The sequence below is a fragment of the Peromyscus maniculatus genome, chromosome 18 (genome assembly GCF_049852395.1).
Source record: "Peromyscus maniculatus bairdii isolate BWxNUB_F1_BW_parent chromosome 18, HU_Pman_BW_mat_3.1, whole genome shotgun sequence".
Taxonomy (NCBI): Eukaryota; Metazoa; Chordata; class Mammalia; order Rodentia; family Cricetidae; genus Peromyscus; species Peromyscus maniculatus.
This window is the reverse complement of record NC_134869.1, coordinates 21,879,764-21,907,003: the sequence shown is the minus strand read 5'-3', so window position 1 is coordinate 21,907,003 and position 27,240 is coordinate 21,879,764. Positions and strand designations below refer to the sequence as shown.

The following is a 27,240-nucleotide window of genomic DNA, read 5'->3' as shown; positions in this document are numbered from 1 at the left end:
TTAAAATGCCAAGATAAGAAACAATTTATTATAGAGAGAAGAAAAATTTCTCATCCAAAATATAGAAATCTGTACAACTTTGCCACAATCAATATACATGAACTGTACAAATTTACACCAGTTCATAATTTACCGAAGAAAAGATGTCTAACAAGGTTCACAAAATAGATGGTGGTTTGTGGAAAAGACTTTTACCCAAGTAAGTACAAGGAAAGTTACAAACCAGACCTCCACTTTCTAAAAATAAGAAGTTTAGTCAGTCTTAGAAAACTACAAGCTAGCAAATGTACAGAGAGCTGGCTGGTGCTAACAACCACAGTTGAGACAGTGTCTTTTTTTTTTTTTAAAGGGTCTTTTAAAAGCCTGTTGCCACGGCAGATTCTGGTCACTTGCTACTTTTCAAAGCCAAAAACACAATACAAGGTCTGACCATTTTCCCCGGGTCATGCGTACTAGGTTTGTCTTTATGTACATTTATACATTTAAGTGCTAGGAAAAAGTCTCCATGTAAGAGTTCCAGTACTACCATGCTTACAACATTGAACTTCCCTAGTGAGCTGCCAAAAAAAAGTTACGGATAACTTTCAAGTGTAATAGTGCAAATTCCCCTGCAAGGCTGACTGCAGAGGAGGAGGGTTCTTTGAAATACAGATTTTTCCTTAGAGGGACTGATGGGACAAACTGGGTCTAAGGTCTGGGAGAAACTGAAACCACCCTGTGACTTCACTCCCTAGCAAATAAAGTGATCCTTTTACTTGGACTCACAGGCTATTTAAATCACTGAAAGGTACTGTCCAAACTATGGCACTGTCACTTTAAAAAAAAAAAAAAAAAAGAATTATTACCACTCTATCTTGTGCCAGATCTTCACAGCTGTGACATGGTTTAAATTCCATAATCCATCCCCAAGAGGAGCCCACCCAAAGCAAAAAATCAAATTTATCCATCCATTATAAGATGATCCATCCATAGACTGTGTCTTAACCTGATACAGTCATCATATTGTAGTTTTTGGAAGGGCTTGTTCTGCCCAAGAGAAGTTCCTCCTTACAGCTGATCCTGCTGTCTACCATTTGCACGTTCCCGCTGGTGTTCGGAGTGCTACCTCCTGCTGGCGAGGCCTCATACAGCACACAGATGGAGCCGTCCTCTCCAATCCGGTAGGACACTTCGTAGGGGTCCACCCAGAGTGTGAGTTCGCTTGGGAGAAGCCTGAACAACTCTTGACTGCTAAGTCCAATCCGCTGGGCTGCCTGTCCAATCAGAGGGTCCATCTTATGGTTGATGCGGATGCAGCGGTAACCTGATCCCTTGCACGGCTTTTCTGGGAACCAGTGATGTTTGTAATGTTCTGTGCAGGGGAGAGAGGAGAGAAACAATGCTCAGGTCGGTAGTTATGTACACAACACTTCCCTCCTTCCTGCTAGCCTCCGAAAACGGAAAACCACCAACTTTTACACATGTCCAGGATTGCATTTTGGGATCTGGAGACAGGATGGAGAAAAGAGCACTGTGGCAAACACTGTCCCCGGACTTAGGACCAGTGGAGCCGCCAAAACAGGAATCCAGTGAGCAGCCCCGGGCTGGCCAGCTCGCCCGCTGGCAACACAGGCAACCCGGGCAGGAACCTGTTTACTTCCCCCACCCCACCAGGGTCGCACACAATAGACTTTTATGGCTTTGCAGGGAGGTGGGGTGTGTGCGGGGCTGTGCAAGACAACGCCACGGTGGTGGCCTGTGAACCCCGAAGGGGAAAAAAAAAACAAAACAACAAGAAACCCTAAACCACGATCTGGACCGGGGTGCTCAATTGTACCGGTGACCAAGCCGATGATGAATGGGGCAAGCAGCCCAGGAGGTGCGGGGACCCGGGCACGTCGGTGGGGGGGGGGGGACCAGGAGCCGACGAGCCACCGGGAGGGTCTTGTCCCCCGCAACGGTCGCAGCGACGGGACGCCGGACAGACCGACCGACCCCCAGGCTCTTTTGTATCCCCCGGCAGAGCCGTCGGGGCGCAGTTCCGCGTCGCCCCGCTCCGGATCCCTTTGTTGTGCGTGTCGCGGCTCGCACTCCCCCCCACCCCCCGCCAACCCCCAGCCCCGGCCCCGGCCCGGCCCGGGACGCGCCCGTTGGGGTCGGCCCGCGGCGGAGCCCCGCGCCCCGCTCACCTGCCAGCAGTTCCTGCAGGCTCTGGCTGAAGGTCTGCAGCTGCCGCTCGCTCGTGAGCCCCTTGGTGCGGAGGAACTTGGAGATGAAGGACACCGCGGCGGCGATCTCGCCTATCATGGTGGCGGCCCGGGTGTAGAAGGGATGCATGGGGGCGGCGGACGAGGGGATGGGGTGGTTGGGGGTGGCCCGGGGCGGCCCGGGGCTCGGCGGAGCGGCCACCCCGGGCTCCCGCCTAGACCCGACGGCCGAGAAGGAAGCGAGGGCGCGAGGCGCGGACGGCTATGGTTCGAGGGGATTTTTTTTTTTCCTTTCTTTCTTTTTAGAGTAAAAAAAAAGTTATTCTCAAGCCAGGAGGAGGCGGCGGGAGAGAGAGAGAGAAAGAGAGATGGGGGACGAGCGATGGATGGCGGCCTGGTCACATCGCTCGCACCTCCCCAGCCGCCTCCGCCTCCAGCTCGGTAGCCTCCGAGGATCCCGAGAGTTGCATTTCCAGCTCCGAGGGGCGAAGAGCAGCCGCCGCCGTGCAGCTCATTTTATAGCGCCGCCGACAGGAAGTGGCGTAGCCGGAGCGTGACGGCCGACGACAGCCAATCCGGACATCGCACCATTGTGACGTCGGCAGGCTCGGAGCCGGAGGGGGCGGGAAGAAGGGCCGCCGGGGGGCGGGGCCGGAGGCCGGGGGAGCGAGGGGAGGAGCTGACGTCATCTGCTTGTAAACAAATAAACCCCCCTCGAGTGGCAGCCTGAGAGGCAGGAGCCTGGGGAGGGGCGGAGGAAGCGGCCGGGGGAGGTGCGTGTGAAAGCTCCGCCCCCGCACTGGCCCCGCCCCTCTGCGCTAGCTCCGCCCCCGGCTATGGCTCGCCTGGACCCTCCGGCCCTAGGCTCGTCCCCTCGGAGCTCGCTGCAGGTCCCTGGTCCCTTGCCGGGCTCTCTAAAGCGCTGTGACCTGAGCCCAGGACCGGGGTTCGGTCTCCGCAGCCCCAACCCGGGTCCCCGGGTCCCCGCGTCCCCGTGTGTACTCCATGTTTACATCTGGTTCTGGCTCCCGCTTCGGTGGGAGGAGCGTGCGGTGGCGGAGTGTGCGGCTGCGGTGGGCGCAGCGATGGAGGGCTTGCCCGGCTCCCACCCAAGTGCTGTCTGGTCGGTGAACCCCAAGGAGCTTGCAGACACCCCGGAACCCACTGCGTCCCCGCCTGGGGGTGGGGTTTAACTGTGCAAGTTTAACGATGAAGCAGGTTAGTAAGCAAGGCCGTTGTGGCTGCTGTTTCAGGAGAGATAGGACATAGACTCAAAAGAAAAAAAAAAAAAGGATAACAGGGCTTTGGAAATTTAAAAAAAAAAATGTGCCTACGTATTTTAGAAATGTACACGCAACCAATTTTTTTTTAATTTTTGCTAGTTTAAATAATGTCAGAACTTTAAGAGCTGTGGTGCTGTTAACGAAAGCAGAAGATAAAACTTGAAGCTTGTTGAGAGTTTTAAGCACAGACACCCAAATTGGCTTGAAACTCCTTGCAGAGACATTTGGAAACAGTCTGGAAAGAAGGAAAGCATGGTGCTGTTAAAACTATTAGGCCGCAAACAGGGTTAACCCTAAGGAGGAGAGGGGAGAGAAGGAAAAAAAAAAGATGAAGTCCAGGCAGGTAGAAGGAGAAAACAAGTAAGAGGCAGAAGTTGAACTTTTAACAGATGGAAGTAAATATCTGGAGCTTAGCTGGTCACCAACTGCAATACACACCACCTTAAAAAAAAAAAAAATGAAGCTAGCTGATGTGGAAGAAAAGCAATGGGATGATTGGTTACTGAACAGGTTGTTTGCTTAAATAAAATCTAAAGCTTGATTTGGCTTGAAAGAGTGACCTGTACATTATTTATTTTTACTAATACACAGTACTTAAGTAGCCGCACATATGGAACCAGCCCTCTAAAGAGAATATTGTTAAGAAGCACTAACTTATAAAAAGTATTGGTTTTCTTTGAAAATAAAGTGAATCAAAAACAATGTCTTTTTTTTTTTTCTTGAATCGTCAGGACTTCCAGAAAAACAGATGGAATAGCAGGGTTTTCACTGGGGGTGGGAGGGTGGGGGGGTGGGCAGTGAGGATTGTTTTGCCATTCCAGAAGAACCAGAGGCAGTCTTTGAACTCACATTGTGAGGTCTGCATCACCCCTAACCCACCCCTGTGCTCACCTGCTCTGTCCTTTCCCTTTTAGTTACGGTTCTTCCAGTTTGGATTGGGAATGGAGAGAACGAGATGGCCTGCCCCTTTGTGCCTATCTCCAGTTTGAACTCCTAGGGATTCGGAGTACAGGCTCTTCTACAAAACAAAAATAATGAAGCTACCAACATACTAAAATTTGAACTGAGAAATCTGCCAATCCTTGGCTCTCCCCACAGGCTTTCCTGCTTTCCCAAATACTAGCAGGGCCTCCTCACCTGAGAACTTTAAAATCAGTTCAAGGACCAGGCATAGTAGTACACACTTTTAATCTCCCAGCTCTCTGAAGACAGAGACAGGCAGATCTTTGAGTTCGAAGCCAGCCTAAACTTCCAGCCAACAGTGAGTTCCAGGCCAGCTACAGCTTCATAGTTGAGTCCTGGGTCTCAAAACAAAGAAGTCAATTCAAGAAGCTAAGTAAGGCTTGCCTGTCATTCCATTCTGAGGCAGGAGACCTGGGAGAAGCCTCAGTTGGTGGAATGCTTATCCAGCACACAGGAAGCCTGCATCAGATCCCCAGCACTGCATAAACCAGGAGTAGTGGGTAGATGTCTGTAATCCCAGCATTGAGGTAGTAAAGGTATGGAGATCAGAAATCCAAGGTCATCCTCAACCCAGTAGTGAGTTTCTTCGGCCCGTCTGAATATACATGAGGCCCTGAAAAACGGCCAAGGCGTTAAAAATCACAGACTTTCTGTCAAAACAAATTCAGAAAATGAACCTGGGTTTCTTTTTGGTTTTATTTTGTTTTGTTTTGTTTAATTGGCAAACATCACAAGCATCAGGCTAGCAGTGGCATTTCACAGCTGGGGAACCCTTTCTATAGTGGTGAGGATCCGACAATTAGCCAAAATCCAAAGGGCTCAGGGTTTCTGTTACCCTGACAAACGTTTTTAACCACAAAGAAAGAAACTATGTATTTGTATATCATAAGGGAATGAACTTCTCTCATCAACAGGCTCCTAATTTAGGGGCCAGCTCAGGGTTGAAAACCTTTCTTTTCTTTTATGCTATAGATCTATTTTTATAATTCACAAATTACCTATCACTGTCATGGAGGGGTGTGTATGACAAGCAGGAAAGTTTACATCATCAAAATTTGGCATCATCGTTTAGCTTCGGTTCTTTTTTTTTTTTAATTGTTTGTTTTGAGATGGGAGAGGGAGTTTCACTATGCAGCCCAGGATGACCTAAAATTAGGTAAGTAGACCAGGCTGGCCTTGAACTCACAGAGATCTACCTGCTTCTGCCTCTATCTCTGAATGGGTGGGACTAAAGGGTTGGACCACCATGCCCAGAGGTGAGCCTTGGCTTCAAAGAAAACAAAGAAACCAAAAAAATTAAGAAAAATAAACAAATTTGAGCCTGGAAGGTGAGACTGGATCTCACTGTGTAGCCCAGATGGGTTTGGAATCTGTATTCTCCTGCCTCAGCCTCCAGAGTGCTGGGATTACAGGCATGGATTACTAAATGAGTAATTGTTTTGTTTTTGTTTCCCAAGACAGGTTTCTCTGTATGGCCTTGGTCATCCTGTAGTTTGCTCTGTAGACCAGGCTGGCCTCGAACTCACAGAGATCCTTCTTCCTCTGCCTCCCAAGTTCTGGGATCAAAGGCGTGCGCCACCACCACCCAACCTAAATTAGTAACTCAAAAGTGACTAAATAATCATATGTTACATATTACCATGACTGTACACTTGAAAAGTCCTGTTACTGTGGGGAAACCACATAAGTTAATGCTGTAAGCACTAACTTAGGCTGTGGTGCACACATTTTATATCTTGTCCTCACTACCTAAGGATCCTTCCTTTTCCAATTCCCTAATGCCTGTTTGTACTTCTCCCAGAAAGCGTTCCTTGCCCCTGGAGATGTTAAAAAATATCTACACCGCTGCCCCTCCCTCCATTACTTATACAAGTTGAACCTCACTAATCTCAAAATGTGAAATCTTATTCACACAGGAATCTGAGATTTGAACATGATGTCAAAGTAGACAATTCCACCTGTAAGCACGCAGCACACAACATAGTTTATTCAAAGTCCTCGAGAGATAAAGGACCTCCTGGTCCCCTTCTGACATTCCCTCCCAGCACGCATGTCCACAAAGGGTAATGAGATGCCCGTAGCCTAAGTTCTCCTCACTGCACCCTTCATGGGGCTAAGACCTGCGTGCAGAGAGAGACGGACGGTTGGAGAAACTGGGCAGCGGTATGAGGAACGTCTCACAGAAGAGCATGGCCGTGTAATGTCCATCATACGTGACTGACGCGGTCAAAAGTTCTATATTGAAAGTACAAACGAGGAAAACACATCGTAAACCAAAAGTTTCAATCCCATTGATGGAGGGCATCTCTCCAGCAGCACTGTGCAGCACTCAATGAGACAGTTTATGAAATGCCTGTTATCAGGAACCGGAAGTGAAGGGGGCTAGAGATTCAGGAGACTAGCTGCAGAAATTTAAGAAAATACACTTATTAATTTTTTATTAGTTTTTAAAATAATTTGTTTAAATTTATTTTACGTGCATTGGTGTGAAGGTGTCAGGTCTCCTGGAACTGGACTTATAGACAGTTGTGAGCTGCCATGTGGGTGCTGGGAATTGAACCCAGGTCCTCTGGAAGAGCAGCCAGTGCTCTTAACCACTGAGCCATCTCTCCAGCCCCAATGACTAGTATTTTTTAAGACAGGATCTCATGTAGCTCAGAGTTTTCACAAAGTCTATGTGCGGCAACAGATGACCTTGAATTCAGGGCCTCCTGAATTCTAGACAGTCACCCTACCAACTAAGCAACATCTTCAACACCCCTGGGAAAAAAAAATTATTTTTTAAGATTTATTTTCAATTAACCTGGCGGTGGTGGTGGACAACTTTAATCCCAGGTCTCGGGAGGGAGAGGCTGGAGAATCTCTTAGCTTGAGGCCACCCTGGTTTACAGAGGGAGTTTCATGACAGCCAGGGATACACAGAGAATTCCTATCTCGAAAGACCACCCAACCCAAAATTAATTTTAATTGTGTATGTATCTCTGTGTATCTGCATGTGGGTATGCGCACATGCTCCAGTGCTTCCCCATAGCACCAGACACATTTTTAAAAGCCAAAAATTAACAAGAGAACTACCATCCCATCCCACAATCTTTCCACTGGTTGTATAGCCATAGGAAATAAAATAATTTTCTTCACCTTGTTTATTCCCATGCTGTTCGCAATAGTCAATGAAACCAACCTAAATGTCTCCCAAGTCATCAATGGGTAAATAAGATGTGGTACTTTTGAATGGAATACTATTCACCCATAAAAAAGAATGAAATCCCTGTGATTGTGATAATGTGGACGGAACGTGTGGCTTTTCCTGGAGGGAAGTCTGCAAACCTCTGTTCAATCCAGAAAGGGTACTGGTGATAGAAAAGAGAAATGATCCCGCCCCAATCTACTTCATAAAATAGTGAGTAATGCTTCCAGAGCAGGGGAAATTGGTTGCTTAAAGGATAATGGGTGACTCAAAGGTAGTGATGTCACCAAAAAGCTCATCCCCAGAGCTCTTTGCAAGACCTGCACGAGAATAGAGTTTGAGGTCAGCTTTGGCTACATAGTGAGTTCAAGGCTACCCTGAGCTTTATGAGACCCTGTCTCAAAAGATCAAACAACAAAAACAAATTAAAGCATTGAAAAGGGGTAGGGTGCTGAGGATGTCGCTCCGTGGGGAGAGTGATTTGCCTCTTGTGCACAAAGCCCTGGGTTTGATCCCCAGTACCTCATAACCCCGGCATGATGGTACACAGCTGTCATCCACACAGGATCAGAAATCAGAACGTAGTCATCCTTAGAAGGCCACCAACTGGGGTTTGAGGTCAGCATGGGATAAATGAAACCCTGATTCAGAAAGAAAAAGACAGAAGGATGAGAAAAGAGGGAAGGAAGGAGAAGGGAAGGGATGGAGAGAAGGAAGAAAATGAGCCGGGAAAATACCTCTGTGGGAGAGCACTTGGCTAAGATGGAAGGGGCTGGATACCATGCTAATACAGAAAGGAAGAAAACAAAGGGGCCTTCCTGTGGTAACCCTCAGTGGAAATCCTGTCACAGTGCTCAGTGGTACAACACTTGTCCCGCCTGCCCAAGACCCTGGCTCCAATCCCTATGCTGGAAAAAACAAGAAGCCAGCTTTGGGGACTGAAAGCCATGGTGTGGGTGCTGACCCATGTTCTGGTGAGGCCACCCTCCTCCTCTGAGCACAGGGCTGCCATGCCGTGCTTTCTACTGTTAAACAAAGGTAGGAAAAGATTGATTTTTGTTTTATAGCATTTAAATTCCTCATTATGACAGAGTGTCTGCTTAAGTGAATGAGATAGCAGCCATTCTTTTTATTTTCTGGAGATTCACTGTACATGAACTGTTTCAAGAACATGGTTCTTTCTTTTCTCCTGTGTGTGTGTGTGTGTGTGTGTGTATGTGTGTGTGTGTGTGTGTGTGTGTGTTTGGTTTTTTTGTTGTTGTTGTTGTTGTTGTTTTTGTTTTGTTTTGTTTTGTGAGCCAAAGTCCCATGTAGACCAGGCTGGACTCAAAACTCAAAATGTAACTAAGGATGACTTTTGAACTTCTGAACTGGTCTCTACCTCTCGAATGCTTGGATCACAGATGTACAATATTATATCCAGTTTTTGGAGTGCTAAGGACCCAACCCAAACCAGGGCTTGCTCCATGCTAAGTGCCAAGGGTTCTACAACTGAGCTGCATCTCTGGTTCTCATGAATACAGAAATTAGAAAAAAATGTGAGTTAAGCAGTGGTGGTGCACACCTCTAAGCTGAGCACTCAGAGGCAGAGACAGGCAGATCTCTGAGTTCCAGGCCAGCCTGGTCTACAGAGTGAGTTCCAAGACAGCCAGGGCTACACAGAGAAAGAAAAGTTTCAATAAATTGCCTTTATGCTGTATGTGCAAAATGAATGCAAAACATAGAGGAATTTTACATTTCACATGAGTTCTGTTCACCCAGATATTTCATTATCCCTGTGTAAATATTGCCAAGTCCTAGAAAAATATCAAATCCCCAAACCCTTATGTCCAGACATTATGGATAGCAGGCCTCCAACCTGCCCCTTCCATTACTAAACAGCAATAGTAGTCTCTGGGATCCTTTCTGGCTTTTTGTTGGTTTGGTTTTGTTTTGAGACAGAGTTTCACTATTGGCTGGCCTGGAACTCCCTATGTAGACCAGAACCCACCAAGTCATAGAGATCCACCTGCCTCCGCCTCCTGAATATTAGGGATAGAGAGCTGCCATGCCTGGTGGTCTCTGGGATCTATGAGGCCTGTTGCTTATTACTTGGCCCCAGGCATCCAAGGGCTAACAAACAGCCTTGACAATGTAAGTACCCAGATCCAAGACAAGGGAGGCCTGGGAAAAGCTCAGTGGTAGGGTGCTTGGTAGCATGCTCAAGGCCCTGAGTTCTCTCTCTCTCCTTTAATAATTTATTATTTTTTTATTTTCATGTACTTTTGGCGTTTGCCCTATGTATACACACACACACACACACACACACACACACACACACACACACACACATACACACACACACTACAACAAAATGGATCAGTGGTTAAAGGCAAAGCTGACAACCTGACTTTGACCCCAGGAACCCTCAAGGCAGGAGAACCGAGTTCTAAAAGCTATCTTGTGATCTCCACCTGTTCAACATGGTACATGCGTGCTCATACGCACAGAGAAGCCGGAGGTGGAGAGGGGTTGTACATGCCTGTAATTCCAGCCTTGGGAGAGGGAGACAGGAAGACCAGGAATTCAAGGCCAGCCTCTGCTATAACGGATGGAGCCCAGCTTGTGACAGGAGGGACTCTTGTCTCATAAAAACAAAAATAAGGTTGGCAAGAGACAAAGATGTCATCTTTGATGTGTGATCGGTGGCTCAGGGGTAAGGAACCCCAAAGCGAAACAGAAAGTGACCTACAATTTCGTCTTCCTGGAAGACAGAAAAAGAAAGAGGAGCTGGCCTTGGAGGATTTTAGAAGCTTGAAGCAATGAGGAAAAGGTCATGGAAAACGCATGGGGGGAGGGAGGATCGCTATTTGGTGCAGAAAAGTGGTATGATCAAATTTATTTTTTGAAAGCCAGGAAGATGATAGAATTTAGAAGGATAACGTTAAGATAAGTTTTTTTCTGTTGCCTTTGTCTACTTGAAACTTCAAATCATTTAGTTATTTTATGTTTATCTCTCTACCCAGAGGTCTATACTACTTTTGTTGTGGTTTCTTTAGATAAGGGTTTGCTGTGCGATCTGGGCTAGCCTCGAACTCTTGACCCTTCTGTTGGGGCTCTCCCTCTGCTGGGCCTACATGTGCCACCTGAGACTCAGTCCCTTCATTTCTTGTGCTTACTCTCTGATAAACACAGGCAGCGGACCCTGACCCTTCCTTACTCTGGCTCCTTGCTTTTCTTTGCTTTTGAACCAAGGTTTCAACTCAGGCTGTTGGAGCTGTTTGGATCTGTTGGGTTCAGAGAACAGAAAATAACTAGTCACCAGCAGAGGCAGATTTGGAGGAAAAACTGGGTCTCTTCTTTTTCTGCTTCTCCTCATCCTCCCCTTTTGAGACAGCAAGAGGTGGCCTCAGACTTCTGATCCCCCTACCTCCACCACCCTAGAGTGGTGTGATTCTAGGCATGAGCTACATGTCTGGCTTGTGCAGTGTTGGGGTAGATCCCAGGCCATGCCAGCCAAATATTTTACTCATGGTACCACATCCCCAGCCCCAAACTTAGCTGCTTCTGATTTGGGCTCACATTAACATCTCAGATGCAGCTAACTTCCAGATGCCTTCTCCTTGGCTTCTCCCAGAAGCCCGGTCCCCATGGACTCAGTTGACAACATTTCATATCTGAGCAGATGGCAATTTTTTTGTGTGGGTTTTTTGAGATGGGAATCTCCCTATACGTAGCTAAACTACATCCATCCGTGGAGTCCTGCTTCACGCCATGAGTCCTGGGATCCCAGGGCTACAGACAGGCACGACTGAACCAGGCTTCCGGAGAGTCTTAAACAACAACAACAACAACAACAAAATAACTCACAATCATATTGTAATTCTCACACCATGGGCTGAAAAACTCGAGTTCTGAATTCTCCTGAGGATTTTTCAGGAGCAATCCTTTTTGCTAACAAGGATGGTGAGAAACGGAAGTTGGTAAAGGTAGCGGAGAGGGGTAGAAACGGCTTGGTGGGGAGCGCAGGACCCAGAAAGGCAGTTCCAGAGACATCTCGGGGGTTGGCGGACCCTGGAAAATACAGCGACATTTATTAAAAGGCTGGTTGGAAAACGGAATCAAAGGGCAGATGAAAAAGTCTGCCAAATAAAATAGTTTTCACTGGAATGAAAAATTTTCCCTAAGGGTAGATACGAGAAAGCAGGGAAAGGAATGGGGGGGGGGCCTTCTATTTAAGGGCACTTCCCACTTCCCCTGTGACCTGAGTCATGAGGAACCATGGGCTGCTCCTCAGACCCAGGCAAACAAGGGAAGCTTGTGACCAGTGGGTGTGGAAAGGCCCTGAGGGCTGCAGGGGAGGTGGTGTGTTCATCTTCACAGAGCCGCACTGAAAGTTAGATGCCGAGCTTGCTCTCCAGGAGGTCCCTCCAGTAGCCTATTGTGAAGCCCCCGGGGCCATTTCTCGAAATCGGTCCCTCCCTGAACCTTTTGTCTTTTTTTTTTTTTTTTTTAGAGCAGAACCTTGTGACTCCTGTTTATCTGTTTTTTCAAGTTCTCACCGGCTCCAGGCTCCTGTCTCATAAAGCAGTACCCGTGTGGTCAGAGGTCTGGTGGTGTGGTCAGAGGTCTGGTGTGTAACTTTCCGTCCCCCCAGAGACCAAAGTTCTGTGCTGTTTGTTGTTCTGTTGCTGTTCAGTTTGGTATTTAGCGCAGGCTGGTCTTGAACTCCCTAAGTAGCGGAGGATGACCTTGAACTTTATATTCTTCTGCCTCCCTCTCTCTCTGGCGCCAGGGTCCTAAGCCAGGGTCGCTGCCACCCATCATGCTTCGTTTCCACTTTCTGTTTTTAAACTTTTGGTCCCGTGTACAATGGAATGGTCTCCGCTGTGACGTTTTCATACTTCTGGATCATTAGCCTTTGTGCTTATCTGATCCTCTCCACTGTCCTCCCCTAGTCCCTCACCCCCATCCCAGTACCTTTCTTCTCCCTAAATAGTTCCCCCTTGTAGTTTCATGACACATTTATCCCATTGCCCGCCTCTTCCCGCTTCCCTATTCCCTGTAGATTTTTTTCTTCCTTCCTATAGTCCACCCACGATCTTCATATGACATAGGTCATGCACACATTGCAGGTTTTTTTTTTTTGAGGGGGGGGGTGTTGCTTTTTTTTTTTTTTTTGGAGCTGAGGATTGAACCTAGGACCTTGAGCTTGCTAGGCAAGCACTCCTTAAATCTGAATGAACTTGTGCATATGTACCACATATTTAAATCTATGTATTTGATGGACCTCTAGACCGGTGATGCATCTTGCTTATTTTTAAGTGTATCTATCTGTGCATTTTTGTGTATGTGTGTAAGCACGTGTGTACCCTAGTGTATCCACAGAGATCAGAGGACAACTTGTGGGAGATGATTCTCCTCTTCCACCATGCGGGACCTCAGGGCACACTCAGGCCATCAAGCTTGGCAGTGAGCTCCTTCATCTAAGGGGCCGTCTTGCCATTCCAATTTTGCCTATTTTTTTTAAGTTTTATTATTTGTGTGAGTGTGTGTGTGTGCATGTGAATGTATGTGTGAGTCTGTGTGTGAGTATGTGTATGAGAGTGTGTGAATGAGTGTGTGTGAGTCTGTGTGCAAGTGTGTGTGTGTGCATGTGAATGTGTGAGTGTGTGTCTGTGTGTGTGAGTGTGTGCAAGTGTGTGTCTGTATGTATGTGTGTCTCTGTGAGTGTGTGTGTGTGCATATGAATGTGTGAGTGTGTCTGTGTGTGAGTATGTGTATGAGAGTGTGTGAGTCTGTGTGAGTGTGTGAATCTGTGTGTGAGAGTATGTGTGTGTGTGTCTGTGCGTGAGTGAGTGTGTGTATGTGAGTGTGTGTTGAAAACACATCCACAGATGTCAAACGACAACTTTGAGGTGTCTGTTCTCTCTTCTCATTTCGGGTTGCAGGGTTGCACCCAGGCTGTCAGGTTTATACTGCCTGTGCTTTGGTCCCCTGAACCATCTCACAGTCCATGCCCGTCTCCCACCCAAACTCCCTCTGCCTCCTTAGCCTAGAGACAGATCTCATGTAGTCTAGGCTGTCCTCCTGCTCTCCTTGAATTCACGATCCACCCGCCTCGGCTTCTTTTGTGCTGGGATGAAGGATTGCCCATCGAGAATCGTGCAGCCATAAACATGGGTGTGTGCGTGTGTCTGCCATATGCTGGGTCTTTCACACACATACCCAGGAGTGATACAATTGGAGTTTATGGTTAGTTGTATTTGTAGTCTCTGCTTTCCATAGTGGCTGAGCTAGCTTAAATCCCTCCAGCTGTGTGTAAGGGATCTCTCTTTCCCCCTAGCCAGCTTCCAATCTTAAGGTGTAAATGCAGTCAGGCGATAGATAAGCCATCTGGGAAGGCTGTGAACTGTGAAGAAACGACTCCTTACTAACCATGGTCACGGCCCTGAGTGTTTATAACTTTCTGATATGAAGCACATGGGTCTCTGGTGGGGCTTCTCACTAGTTCCTTAGCAGAGCTGGCCTCACCCAGATAATAAAGCAACCTTGGATCAACAGAGATAAAATGCAGGTGAGGCCCAGGCCATTGGCACTGATATTTGAAAACAATTACTTTCCAGCACAGGGTATGGCTCAACAGTACTTGCCTAGCAAGCTTGAGGCCCTGGTTTTTTTTTTTTTTTTTTTTTTTTTAAGCTCCTGCCAAATTAAAAACAAAAACAGAACCACGAAGACCCATTTCTACTGCCCAAATTCTCTTGGAAGCGTGTCCCGTCACTGGAACAGAGTTGGTTTATCACAGGCAACACTCTTAAGAAAATCGCCTCTTCCTTCCCCAGCAGCAATTGATTGCCAGTAGCTTCTGGGTTAGGGATGGTGCGTCTTGCCCAATTCCTCTTTCTGCGCTGGGATTTGGTTCTACGGAGGCTCACACAGGACTTGTGCACACTGTCAGAACTGAGGCGGTTCATATGTTCTGTTCTCTTGTGTCAGCATCCCTCCCGGCTCTCCAACCCTTCATCCCCCCCCCCACCTCCCCCCAAGCCCCCCCCCCCCCCAAAGGTCCCTGGACCTTAGGAGGAAGAGACTGTGCTCCACTTTTTCAAATGATCTCTAGTGCTGTTTCCTGTTTGTCCCACCCACCCCCACCCCCACCCCCACCCCACCCCTGGCCCGTATGCCCTTCATGTGGGTTCCAGGGATTGAACTCAGCTCTCCAGGCCTTCACAGCAAGTACTGTCCTCATTCAGCCATCTCGACGGCCAACGTAACAGCTTTGAAGCCCATCTATGTTTAGAGCATCTGAGCCTTTTGTTTATTTTTTTAACTTATTGGAGAATTTCCCATTAAGAAAGCTTCATTTTGAGTCGCTCACCAGGCTGACTCTGGCCACTGTGGAGGTGCTGGTACATCTCCCTTGACTCTCAGACATTCTTCCACTGTGCCTAAAACCTTTAAGACGTCCTCCACAGCTTGACCCCGGCACTTCCCTCCGGGTCTTCTGAAAACCTATCCCTTGCCTGCTGTGGGTGTGCCACATTCCAAACACCTACGACACCTAACTGCCCAGAGAAGAAGTCAGAGAAAGCTCCTTTCTCAAGGCTTCACCTCCCAGGAGTCCTCAGGGTGGGGAAAGGGGTGAGGAGGCCACTCTAGTTACACGGGCTACCCCAAGGCAAACATCTGGCCGGATTGGCCAAGAGAATTGGACTAAACAGCTAAAGTCTTAAGAGGGTTTCATTGAGTCTCCCTCTACCCAACGATCTGGCAGCACACGTGCATAAAAATCAGCATCCTATGGGGCTCGTTTTAAACGAGCCGGAGAGCACAGAGCAGCCTTTGAAATGAAAACTCGGAGGAAAAAAATTTTTTTCTTGGTTTCATAAACACTCATTGTTTAATCATCTGAAGAAAGTGCACAGTTATGATTAAATTCCCCAACTCGTACACTAATGAACTTTTAAATTCCACTTCCTCAGCCCAAGCTTTGACAGCCTTGGGAGGAGAGGGGGGCAAGTGGAGATACAGGCCATGTATCTCTATATCTCTACATCTCTTTCTGTATACATCTATATCTATTTATGCATCTGTCTATGTATCTATCTATCTATCTATCTGTCTGTCTATCATCTATCTATCTATATCTATCTATGTATCTGTCTGTGTATCTATCTATCTATCTGTCTGTCTATCATCTATCTCTCTATCATCTATCTATCTGTCTGTTTATCATCTATCTATCTGTCTGTCTATCATCTATCATCTGTCTATCTGTCATCTATCTATCTATATCTAGATATATGTGTATGTGTTCATGTGCACAAGTGCACACATGTTTTATTGGGGATTAAACCAAACTCATCGAGATCCAGTCCCCTGCCTCTGCCTCCAAAGTGCTGGGATTAAAAGGGCACCCCACTAAACCTGGCGAGAAGTCTTTCTTAGGGAGACATCTGAGGATAAGGAGGAATTGACTTGGATTGGGATAAGAAAATACGTGATATTCTTTTTGTTGTTTGCTTGCTTGTTTGAGGTAAAATGTTCTGTATTCCTAGGCTAGCCTCAAACTCTCTATAGAGACAAGGAAGGCCTTGAACTTCTCTACCCCCTAAATACCGAGATCACCGGCTCACACCATATAATTTTGTCTTCATCTTATTCTTTGTAGAGCGGCTCTAAGAATTTTCACAAGGTGTGTCAAGTATCCCAGACTGAGTTCATGACAAGGCAGGGGATCCTGAGGTCAAAGCCAGCCTGGCCTAAGAGAGAAACTGTGACTCAAAAGAACCTAAAACAAATGCAGAAGAAAACACAAAATATAGTGCAAGTATGGCATCATCTCTGAGAAGTCCCCACCCCCAGGACACAGCTTCTCATTGTGTGAGTCAGTCTAGCGATGAATGTGGCACCAATTGGCCTCTGACTATGCTTCTTCAGTGGAAGGATTACTCTAGAAGTTTCTTTGGGCTTAGCCTAGTTATTTTGTATTCCAGGAGGGCAGGAAGAAGCCAGCAGTCTTCATCAAGATTAGAAACATGCTTTAGAGAACCTCGGATAAAGGGTGGTTTTGATCACACCTGGCATTAGAAATTTCTCTAGGAAATCCATAACTATGGAGAGTTATAGCTGTCTTGTTTACCAGTACAGCTGAGACACTTTGCAAAGCGCTTGGTAAACAGTGACATCCGTAAATATTTGAGAGATATGCTAAGTTTGATTGAGATCTTTTAATGGCTGTAAAAGCTCAGAAAAAGACAGAAGATTAAATATCTCCAATCAATGTCAAAATTCTACAGGCCAGGTGTGGTGGCACACACTTTTAATCCCAGCACTAAGCAGGCTGAATCAGGCAGATCCCTGTGAGGTCAAGGCCATCCTGGTTTACACAGTGAGTTCCAGGACAGCCAGGGCTATGTAGAGAGACCCTGTCTCAAAAAACAAAAAACATAACAACAACGACAAAAAAACACTACAGCTCAGCTGAGTGGCACGGATGTGTGAAATCAAAGATGGAAGAGACCGATGAATACTGCCGGTGTCTTAGGTTGTTTTCAGCTGCTCCCTTGCCTCCCTAGACAATAAAGAACTCCAGAAGTCCCCAGCAGAACAGTGTGGTGAATGCTTCTTCATGGCTATGCAGAAGAATAAACGGAGAAGCCAGAAGAAAACATGTTACCATGTCTGTTCAAGGAAGGAAGTAGAGTGGGAAAAGAGAGAGCACTTATCGCTCCTGGGGAGGACCAGGGTTCAGTTCCCAGCACCGACAGGGTGGCTTGCAGCCATACCCATACATGCATGCACCATAAAGAATGTCAACATCAACTTTTTGAAGGATGAGGGAGAGCTATGCCAACCCATGTGAAGTTCTTTCCTGATGTTTTCAAGCTTCATAAGGAAAGCACAGTAAAGCAAACTGAGAAAAGAGCCGACCATCCTGCTCCTACAATTGAGCTCTCCCAGGGAAGGGTGCTTTCAGAGCCTGAGTGGTTATTTATTTTACCGAGTCCTGTGTCCTGGCTCTGCAGAGGAAAATTAGAGTGCTACATTGTATATAAAACAAATTCCACCTAGCTTACATTGCTAAAATAAAAACCACTGGGGGAAAAAATGTAAGCAGTGTGTAGGTCTGCAAGGGAGGTTGTGCCGGTCTGTGCTAGAGCAGGGCTCACAAACATGCATTCTCACAGTTCCGGAAGCCGAGAAGTCCACAGTTCAGGTACAAGCAGGTTTGGTGTCTGTTGGAGACTTACTTCCTGTTCAGGGGACCACCTATTGGTGCAGACTCCGTGAAGGAGCATGGAAATCATCCCAGGTCTCTCTCCTCCCTACCTCCACCCCACGTGTGTGTGTGTGTGTGTGTGTGTGTGTGTGTGTGTGTGTGTGTGTGTGTGTGTGTACAAGATAAGTATCAGTCTGGTCTGCATAGTGAATTACAGGCCAGCTAGGGTTACATAGAGAGAACCTGTATCAACAACAACAACAACAACAACAAAAGTTATATATAGTTACTATGATAGAGATGGTTTATTTCTGGAATTATTCTCCTATTCATAGTAACAGTGATTCCAATTGTTACTTGGGGATCTTTATTTTAAAATGTTGCAATAAGAGGGAGAGAAAGAGTTGTAGGAGCCAAAGGGGTCAAGGGCACCACAAGAAAACTCACAGAACCAACTCACCTGAGCTCATAGGGGCTCACAGAGACTGAACCCACAACCAGGGAGTCCTAGGTCATGGGACTGACCTAGGCACTCTTCATATATGTGACAGTTATGTAGCTTGGTCCTATTGTGGGACTTCCAGAAGTGGGAACAGGGGCTGTCTCTGACTCTTTTACTGGCTTTTGGGACCCTACTCCTCATACTGGGTCGCCTTGCCCAGCCTTAACACATGGGGAGGAGCTTAGTCTTACTGCATCTTGATACGCCATGTTTTGTTGATGCTCAAGGGAGACCTGCCCTTTCCTGAACAGAGGAGTGGACTGGGGCTGGGAACAGACCAGGGGTAGTCGGGAAAGGAACTTGCAGGAGAGGAGGGAGAGGAAACTATGGCCAGGATGTAAAATCAATAAATAATTTTATTTAAAATAATGTCGCAATAGGGGCTTGAGAGGTGACAGTAGTGAAGAGTACTGGCTACTCTTGCAGAGGATCCAAGTTCAGTTCCCAGCACCCACACAGAGTCACCTGCAACTCCTGTCCCAGGGGGTCCAACACCTTTTTCTGGCCTCCTCGGGTGCTGTGCGTGCATGGCTCACATGAACTCACTCAAGTAAGTACACATACACACAGAAATAAACATTTCAATTTTTTTTCAATACCCATATATCCTGGGCATACATGTAGAATTATGTGTATTGTATTTACACTGATTTTTTTCTCTGCTTTTTTCCTTTTGTTTTCTTTTTCTTTCTCTTTCCGCACTGAGGATGGAACTCCGGGCTTTATGCTCCTTGGGTACTGTACCACTGAGCCATCCCCCAGGCCTAAAAGCTACAGCTGGCCTGTAAATTGCTGGCCTATGCTATGTTTCTTCTCATCCAGGATATCTGGTTCCGTTTCATTGGATGTTTGCCAAGTCCATTCAAGCTTTCCTTTGTGGGTTCTTGGGCTAAAAGATGTTTTCAATCTATCCTCACTGCTCTCGACTGAATATCTGTGTCCCCCGCAAAATTCATGGTGACACCTCGTCTCTCATGCATCGGCATTTGGAAGTGGCACCATGCAGCGATGATTAGGGTGTGAGAGAGCTGTCTTTACAGTGGGATCTACACTCATGTATATCGACATCCTTAGGACTGTGAGTTATAGACAGCGGTGAGCGTCCATGTGGGTGCTGGGAACTGAACTCAGGTCCTCTCCAAAAGCAGCAAGTGCTCTTAACCACTGAGCCAACACTCCAACCCAGCAACTAAATATAACCAAAAGTTACTATAGGGTTGGGGCAAAGGTTCAGTGCTAAGGGGCACTTGTTGCTCTTGCGCAGGCCGGAGCTCTCAAATCCTGTATCAGGTGACCCACGACTGCCTGCAACTCCAGTTTCAGGGGGACCCAATGTCCCCTTTAGTCCCCCTTGGGCACTTATGCACATGGCATACATACAGCTAAGCAAGCCTAATACGTGGATGTAAAAACAAATGCATAAAATATTTTTAAAAGTACTACATGTGAAATTTGTCCTTTCAGAAGTCTACCTTTTTAACTTTGTACACTGGGTTGGTCTTGAACTCACAGCACCTATCTCTGCCTCCCGAGCGCCGGGATTAAAGATGTGCACCACCATTAATCTAACCACTGAGGATAGATTTGGAGCAAGACCCATTACTTATGCTCACAAACTTTTGTCAGAGATGAGGGTAGGGTAGGTTCATACAAGACCTCTTTTTTTTTTTTTTCTTTTTTTGGAGAAACCCCTTAACCACTTTCTCATTTTCTTTTCCTCATTTTTGAGCAGGGGCACGGTGATGGGAAGTCAGGTGTGGCCAATGATTCACCTCACTGGGATTTTCCAACCTGGAAACTCTGGAAGTCTAGATGCCTCCTCCTGAACATGTATGTGCTGCAAGTTAAATCATGCCACCTCTGGTAGTCATTTTTTCCTGTTGTATGAAGACTGTCCAGAGATGGAAGAAACTGGATTGGCAGAGAACAGCCTCCCGGCGGGAGTTGTTCCAGAAGGTTCTATTGCAGTCCAGATTGCTTTTGTCTTGGTAAGGCATCTTGTCCTGACCTTCTGTCAGACTTCTTTAGTTTTCTGAGGGGGAAGAGTTACCACCTGCCATTGGTGGTACAGGAGATCAAACCCAGAGCCATTGGGTGTGCTGGGAGAGCCAGCACTCACTCCACCCGTGAGCTTGGCTGGCAACCTTTGAGTTTCTCATTCAGGTAGCTAGCATGCCGCCACAAGGTACACACCCTCTGAGAGCGTGACGATGGCAAAGGAGAAAGAAGAGATGACTAGTGGGGTTCATCCCTCAAAGGTTTCCTCTCTGAGCTAATGCCACACCCCAATGTGACAACAGAGAGAAATCCAACTTAAACCCTTCCTAACAGGCAGACCCAGCAAAGAGCAAATGGAGGAAGAGGATAAAGATGGTATTCCCAGGTGAAATGGAATAAGGGTGGGACCGAGGGACGAAAGACCAGCAGAGGCAAACACAGTTCCTGGAGACCCAGCCCTTGGCTAGGGAGCCTCTGGGGCTGACTTTGCTGGCAATTTCCAGAGGCAGCGGGACTATTTGCTTTTCTCCTCAGAGGAGTAATTTAGCCTGTGGTCTTGCTAAATTACCTACAAAGTATTTTTAACCTGCGTGTTTTAGAGTTCTTTCCCAGGCCTGGGAAGGAGATATAAATTGAAGGGTAGGAAGGAAGTGGGCAGAGCTGCTTCTGGGACAGGTCTATGTGGCCCTACTTCCTCTTCCCCACTGTTAAAAAAAATGAACTATTAAAGGGACACCCAAGTTTGTTAACGGTTTCGTTAGCGAAGCGATGAGATCATCAATGTCGGCTGACCGTCCTAACAGGGCCAATCCACCATCCCCACCACCGTGCAGAACTAAGTCAGAGCTCACGGAAGGCAGTGTGACTTATCTGTGGCCTCGAATGAGACAGAGCCAGAGGCATTTGTCACCCAGGGAGGCACTGTTTCTGAGGCCTGAGAACTCTTCTGTGGAGTGACCTACAGTCACCTACTGTCTGATTTCTCTGCAGGGCTGGAGTCTCAGCAGCAGCTTGCAAGTTGTCTATACTTTGGTGACTCCAAAGACGTAGCATGCTGAGTTGAAAAGCGTGGGGTTCTGTGTGTTCCCCCAAGGAGATAACCTGCGTAAGTACAAATAGGGCTCCTCCAGTCCTTAGTTCTGTACTTGGGATGTGTCCATACGCTCCACACACCAAGTGCCAGCTCTAAAAATGATTTATAAATGATTTGTTTTCTTTGCTTTGTTTAAGGCAGGGTCTCATGCGTCACAAACCATGTTCCAGCCTCTCAAGTTCTAAGAATGTGGTTGTATCCCACCATGCCTAGCTGTGAAAAAATTTTTTTTCCTTTGGACACAGAAAATGGAATCGTGAAACTTGTAATGTCTGTTACCTGTCTCAAAGGCAGCCACCCTTCCTGAAAGTAGCATAAGTAGCATAGCCCTTTGGTCGCTCTCCTGTTTAGAAGGTTATAGAATGGCAGCTTGCTCCAGCTGAAGAAATTTATATTAAAGCTTTGAGCAGGAATGAACGGTGTCTTAGGCGACAGCTATCTCCGAGAGTCAACGGAGGCGTCTCGCTCACGGGAAAGCCACACTTGGAAACAATTGCACATTAAGCCACTTTGGTGACTGCTGATTGGCTGTCAATGATAGTGCATTTCCCTATAGTTATGAGAGCAGTCGACGAGGAGTAGACTAGTGCACATCCACTGTTCGCCTCCCTTCGACGACACCCTGCGTCAGCGGAGCTCAGAGGAGCCAATCTGGACTCTGTTCTTCCAGGCGTTACCTACGTCTTCTAAATCTTCACAGGTGGGGCAAGGAGACATGATGTGCTGCTCTGTCGCTGTGTAGCCTCTGGTTTTCCTCTGCTTTCCAGAGGAGAGGAATCCGAGGGACCCAGTGACTTGTCCTAGTTTTGACGCCATGTTGCTTAAAAGCCCCCGGCATCCGTGATCATCACCAGCAACGTTTCTCAGAGACATAAGAGAGACCTAGATTCAGGGCAGACCCAGAGAACCTGTTTACAAAGAGGCAATATCCAAATTTCAAACCACCAAGAAAGGGGTAAAAAAAAAAAAGCCTCCAGATGTGACATGTTTTATTGTGAAAGCGGCAGTTGCTGACTTCTATTCAGCTAAAAGGGTCAGTGGCAAAAAAGGGACAAATAACACCGCCTGGCAGGCAGTGGCTTCCCACAGAGCCTTCACATTTTCTTCCCTGACCTGGATTATAGAATAAAGAAGGTCCTTTTTAAGTGTGGACCACACTACACTTGAGCCTTAACATACTTTACAGGAAAGCGGCTGGGACGGGCCTAGCAGCCCAGACAAAATACAGGGCACTCGATTAAAACCGATCACAAGACCAAACATTTTCTTTTCAGGAGTAAATAGACCTCCTCCATCAGTTGGGAGCTATTTATGATGAAATGTATTCATTACTTCTTTGAAATTCATGTTTAACTGACAGTCCTTTTTTTGTTGTTGTTGTTGTTGTTGTTTGTTTGTTTGTTCAACCTGGTTACTTTAGGTGGGAAAGTTATAGGAGAGAAAACTGCATGGTGTTAAGAAGTATGACTTGGAGTGCCTTCCAGGGGCTGGAGAGACAGCTCCCCACGAAGGAAGGGCCCTTGCGGCTCTTGCAGAAGGCCTGGATTCAGTTCCCATCATCCACAAAGCCGACTCTAACTCCAGTTCCAGGAGATCTGACACCCTCTCCTGGCCTCTTCCAGCACCTGCACGCATGTGGTACACATACATACACGAAGGCAAAACACTAATGCACATAAAAATAAAAACAAGTCAATTTTTTTTAAAAGTTCGTTGCGCATTGGAAGCACCTCGAAGTCTTTCTTTGGGGGTGCGTTGGAGGGGGCGAAAGAGTTCATTCAACCTTAAAGCTCCAGGTTAGAGTCCACTATCCCAGGGAAGGCGAGACAGGCACAGAAGCGGCTGGTCACATCACCTCTACATGGTCAAGAGCAAAGAGACATTAAGCGCATCCTTTTTTTGTGCACCTCGGGTTGCGCTTGGCTCCTTTTCTTTACTCTCACATAGCCCCCAGCTGAGCTCAGGAAACGGTGTTGCCCGCATTCAGCATGGTTCTTCACCACACCTCAATGAACAGTTAGGGCAATTCCTACAGACCTGGCCACAGACCAACCCGATCTGGTAATTCCTCGCCAAGAGTCATCTGTCCAGGTCATCCTAGCTATGGACCCTAGGCATTTAACATAATCATCCCCTTGACTGCTGAGGCCGGTTCCGCGTTTTGTGCACCATGTGGGTGCAGTGCCTGCAGCGGCCGGGAGGGGGCAGCAGGTTCTCCGGAACTGGAGTTACAGATGCGCAGGTGCTGGGAACTGAAGGGTGGGATCCGAACCACTCAGCCCCCATCCTGAGCCATCCGTTTCAATGATTCGTTTAATTTTACTACCTTTACTTATTTGTTGGTTTACTCGTGTGTGTGCAGAGAGGGTGTGAACACAGCGCAGCACATGAGAGGAGGTCAGAGGACAACTTTTAGAAGTCACTTCTCTCTACAGTGTGGGTCCCAGGAATGAAAACTCATGCCCTTCAGCTTGGTGGCAAGCCTCTTTACCCACTAACCCATCTCAAAAGCTCTTGCTTGTGGTGTTTTTTGTTGTTGTTGTTTTTCCAAAACGAGGGGTTAAATCTTGGGAGTCAGGAGTCCCAGACGAGCACTCTACCACGGAGCTACAGCCTTAGTCCTGGAATTCTTATTTTCTTTTAATGTAGGAATACCCAGCATAAGAAGATAAGTGTTTAGCATCTAACAGAAAATGACCGAAGCTGCATACAGGAGTGCCCCTGCAGCCCAGCTCTGCCAGGACACTAAGGCAGGAGGATCATCTGAACCCAGAAGTCAAGAACCAGCCTATGCAACATAGCAAGACTCTAATGGAAAAATACAGCGGACAAGTAAGAGCTCACATTGTCAGGAGTGACGTGGTCTTATGCCCTGGGGACTTGCTCGCCCAGCACTCCAAGCTTCCTGCCTGCAGCAGCATCCTAAATGTTTGTCTGCTCTCTCCAATCAGCACAGGCTCGCCTGAGCCCCGAGAGCTTCCTTGGTGAGGCCTGAAGCTCTGTCTACAGCGCCCTCTCCATGTATCTAGAAGGCTCTCCTTCTTCCTTTTTTCTTTTTCCATTGTGTGTGTGCATGTCTATGTATGTACATGTGTGGCATGCATGTGTATATGTGTCGAATTCTTCCTAGGGAGAAAAAAAGCAATCTAACCTGCTTTGTTTCATGGTTGGAAACGATCCCACAAAGATGAAGACATTTTCAGATCACAAGACAATGAAGTTGAGGGAAGAGAAGGAAGTGGAATGGCAGAGAGGCACATAATGAGAATCCTGGTTGTGAGCCCCTTGGGAGCAGTTTTCTTCTATTTCAAATCATCTCTGTACCCCAGTTTGCCGGCTTTTGCTTTAAGTGCCTTTTGAATGGATCAGTCCTTTTCCCAAAGATACTCCCATTTCCAATGCCTAACGAGGGGATTAAAAATTATTGGCTTTATTCTGTAAGAAGTGTGTGGCACATACCTTTCTTCTGGAAAAACGGATCAGAGATTTCTGTGTAGCTGTCAAGTGAGGAAATATCCAAGTTTGGGTGGGGCTAGAGCCATGAAACACTGGACAATACTACAGGATGTTATTGACTGGCTTGAGACAAAGCTACCCCAAGGATTGCTGTCGAAACACCCGAGTTCCTCTCAGAGAGAAGAAAGAACTTCACCTACAGCTAATCAGAAAAGATGTGCCTTGAAAGAAAAAAAAAAAATAGAAAGCAGCCGTCCAAGGATGATCTCCTAAGCCCTCTTAACAAGGCAGGAAGATGGTTAAGGAGGTGAACCCTGTTGCTATTTTTAGAACCCTTCTGGCGTCTCCTCTCCCAGTGCTTTCCCATAGTGATTGACAGACAAATCTTAAAATAAGAAGGATCAGTGGGTCTGTCTGCCGAGAGTGACAGCGGGAAAAGCAGACATTCAGAAGCTAGGCCGGCACAGAACGGGAGAGGCCTGTCATGCCAATCTGAACCCGAGAGGGCAGCCTCAGTCTACAGAGACGGAAATAAGCTTGACTTCTAGTGAAAGCGTTTGGAGAGTGATGTGAATCCATCAAACAATATTTGCAAATTGTATTTATGCAAACCTTTGAAGGGTCTACATCTTTGTGTGTGTGTGAATGTGTGTCTCTCTCTGTGTGTGTGTCTTTCTGTGTGTGAGTGTGTCTGTGTGTGTGTGACTGTATAGCCAAGGCTAGTTTTAGACTCCTATCGTATTGCTCTGCCCTGTCCCTCGAGAGCTGGGATTAGAGACATGGGCCACCAAGCCTGGCCATTTATTAATCCAGTTTGTCCTTTTCCCTTCCCACCCAATTTTAAAATTTGATTTTGTTTTGGGCATTGGGCCTCATGTATCTTAGACTAATTTCAGATTTCCTACGTGTTCTAGTTTCATTCTGCTCCCATTTTGCACTTTGACCAAAATCAACTCGAATGGTTGTTTTATCTGACAATTCCCAAGTCACAACCCATCACTGAAGTTAGGACAGGAACTCAGAGCGGGAGCCTGGAGGCAGGAAGGCTGCATGCTGCCTCTTTTCTTGTGTTCTTGCACAGTTTAGGTCTACCTGTGTGGTGACAAATTGTGAACCCTAATAAACTTGCCCGAGGACCAGAGGACAGAGCCAGCCACTAGGTTAGACATAGAGGCCAGATGTGTGATTTGGCATACATCAAAGAGGCACACACCTTTAATCCGAGCACTCGGGAGGCAGAGATCCATCTGGATCTCTGTGAGTTCAAAGCCACCCTGGACTACATGACATTGATTCAGTCTAGGAGAGAAACAGAGCCAGGCAGTGGTGGCACACATCTTTAATCCCAGCACTTGAGATCTCATGTCTTTGCTTGGGAAGCACAAACGCCTTTAATCCCAGAAGTAACATGGCCGGGCAGAGAAAGGTGTATAAATAAAGCGTGAGGAAACAAGAAGTAAAGACTCTTTTTTTTTGGCTGAGGTCCTTCCGGTGAGGACTGAGGATTCATGGAAACAGGACTGGCTGAGGAGTTGATGAGTTGCAGTTAGCTGTGGCTTGTTCTGTTTCTCTGATCTTTCAGTGTTCACCCCAATATCTGGCTCTGGGTTTTTATTATTATTATTATTATTATTATTATTATTATTATTATTATTATTATTATAAGACCTTTTAAGAGTCAAACAACATACCCACCTCAGGATAGTGACATCCACAGTGGGCTGGGCCCCGCCACATCCGTCATCAACTAAGACAGTCTCTTGCAGACATGGACACAGGTCAATGGAACTAGGGGGAATTCTGCAGATTTTCTGGGACTCCTCCTCTGTGGTGACTCTGGGTTGTGAAAAGTTGACAGATAAAAACCAACCAGGACACCATGTAACTGAAAACGACTTTGAGTTTCGACGCTCTTGCCTTCACCACCTTCCAAGTCCTGAGATTATAGGCTTGTGCTACCAAGCCTGGTCAGGGACATGCTGTGCACTGGACAAGGCTTCGGGCAGGACAGGCAGACACCAACCCCAGCTCTGTCCCTTTCCCTTCATATTTTAATGCTTTTAAAATGTTCTTGTTTTAAATTATTTTGTTTTGCTGCTGTTTTCTCTTTTGCTTTGGTTTGCTTGTTTGTTTTGATAGGGTCTCAGGTAGCACAGGCTAGCCTTTACCTCTTGAGCCTCTTGCTTCTGCTGTGCGTGCGCTGGGATTGCAGGTGTGTGCTGCCGTGTCTGGTTCCACTTCCTGCTTTTCTCCCCTTCGAGACGGAGAACTCTCTGTGGAGCCGAGGACGTCTCTGAGCTCATTATTCTCCTGCTTTCCCCTCCTAAATGCCGGGATTACAAGCTTGTGTCATCATGCTCGTTTATAT

The 27,240-nt window shown here is 46.9% G+C and overlaps 1 protein-coding gene across 1 annotated transcript; it reads right to left on the bottom strand.

The window, feature by feature from the left end:
• On the bottom strand, positions 1 to 2,715 carry Btg1 (BTG anti-proliferation factor 1). The gene is made up of 2 exons (XM_006994518.4): positions 2,169 to 2,715; positions 1 to 1,351 (listed from the first exon to the last, which is right to left on the bottom strand). Exons 1-2 carry the CDS (start codon positions 2,314 to 2,316, stop codon positions 981 to 983), a joined length of 519 nt encoding a protein of 172 aa, XP_006994580.1. The 5' UTR covers positions 2,317 to 2,715; the 3' UTR covers positions 1 to 980.
• Positions 2,716 to 27,240: the final 24,525 nt, after the last annotated feature.

Excerpts from the sequence above, each read along its gene's own strand:
- Btg1 (XM_006994518.4), bottom strand. The coding sequence starts at position 2,316 with ATGCATCCCTTCTACACCCGGGCCGCCACCATGATAGGCGAGATCGCC. Across the intron at positions 1,352-2,168 it reads CCTGCAGGAACTGCTGGCAG|AACATTACAAACATCACTGG; the intron begins GTGAGCGGGGCG and ends TCCCCTGCACAG.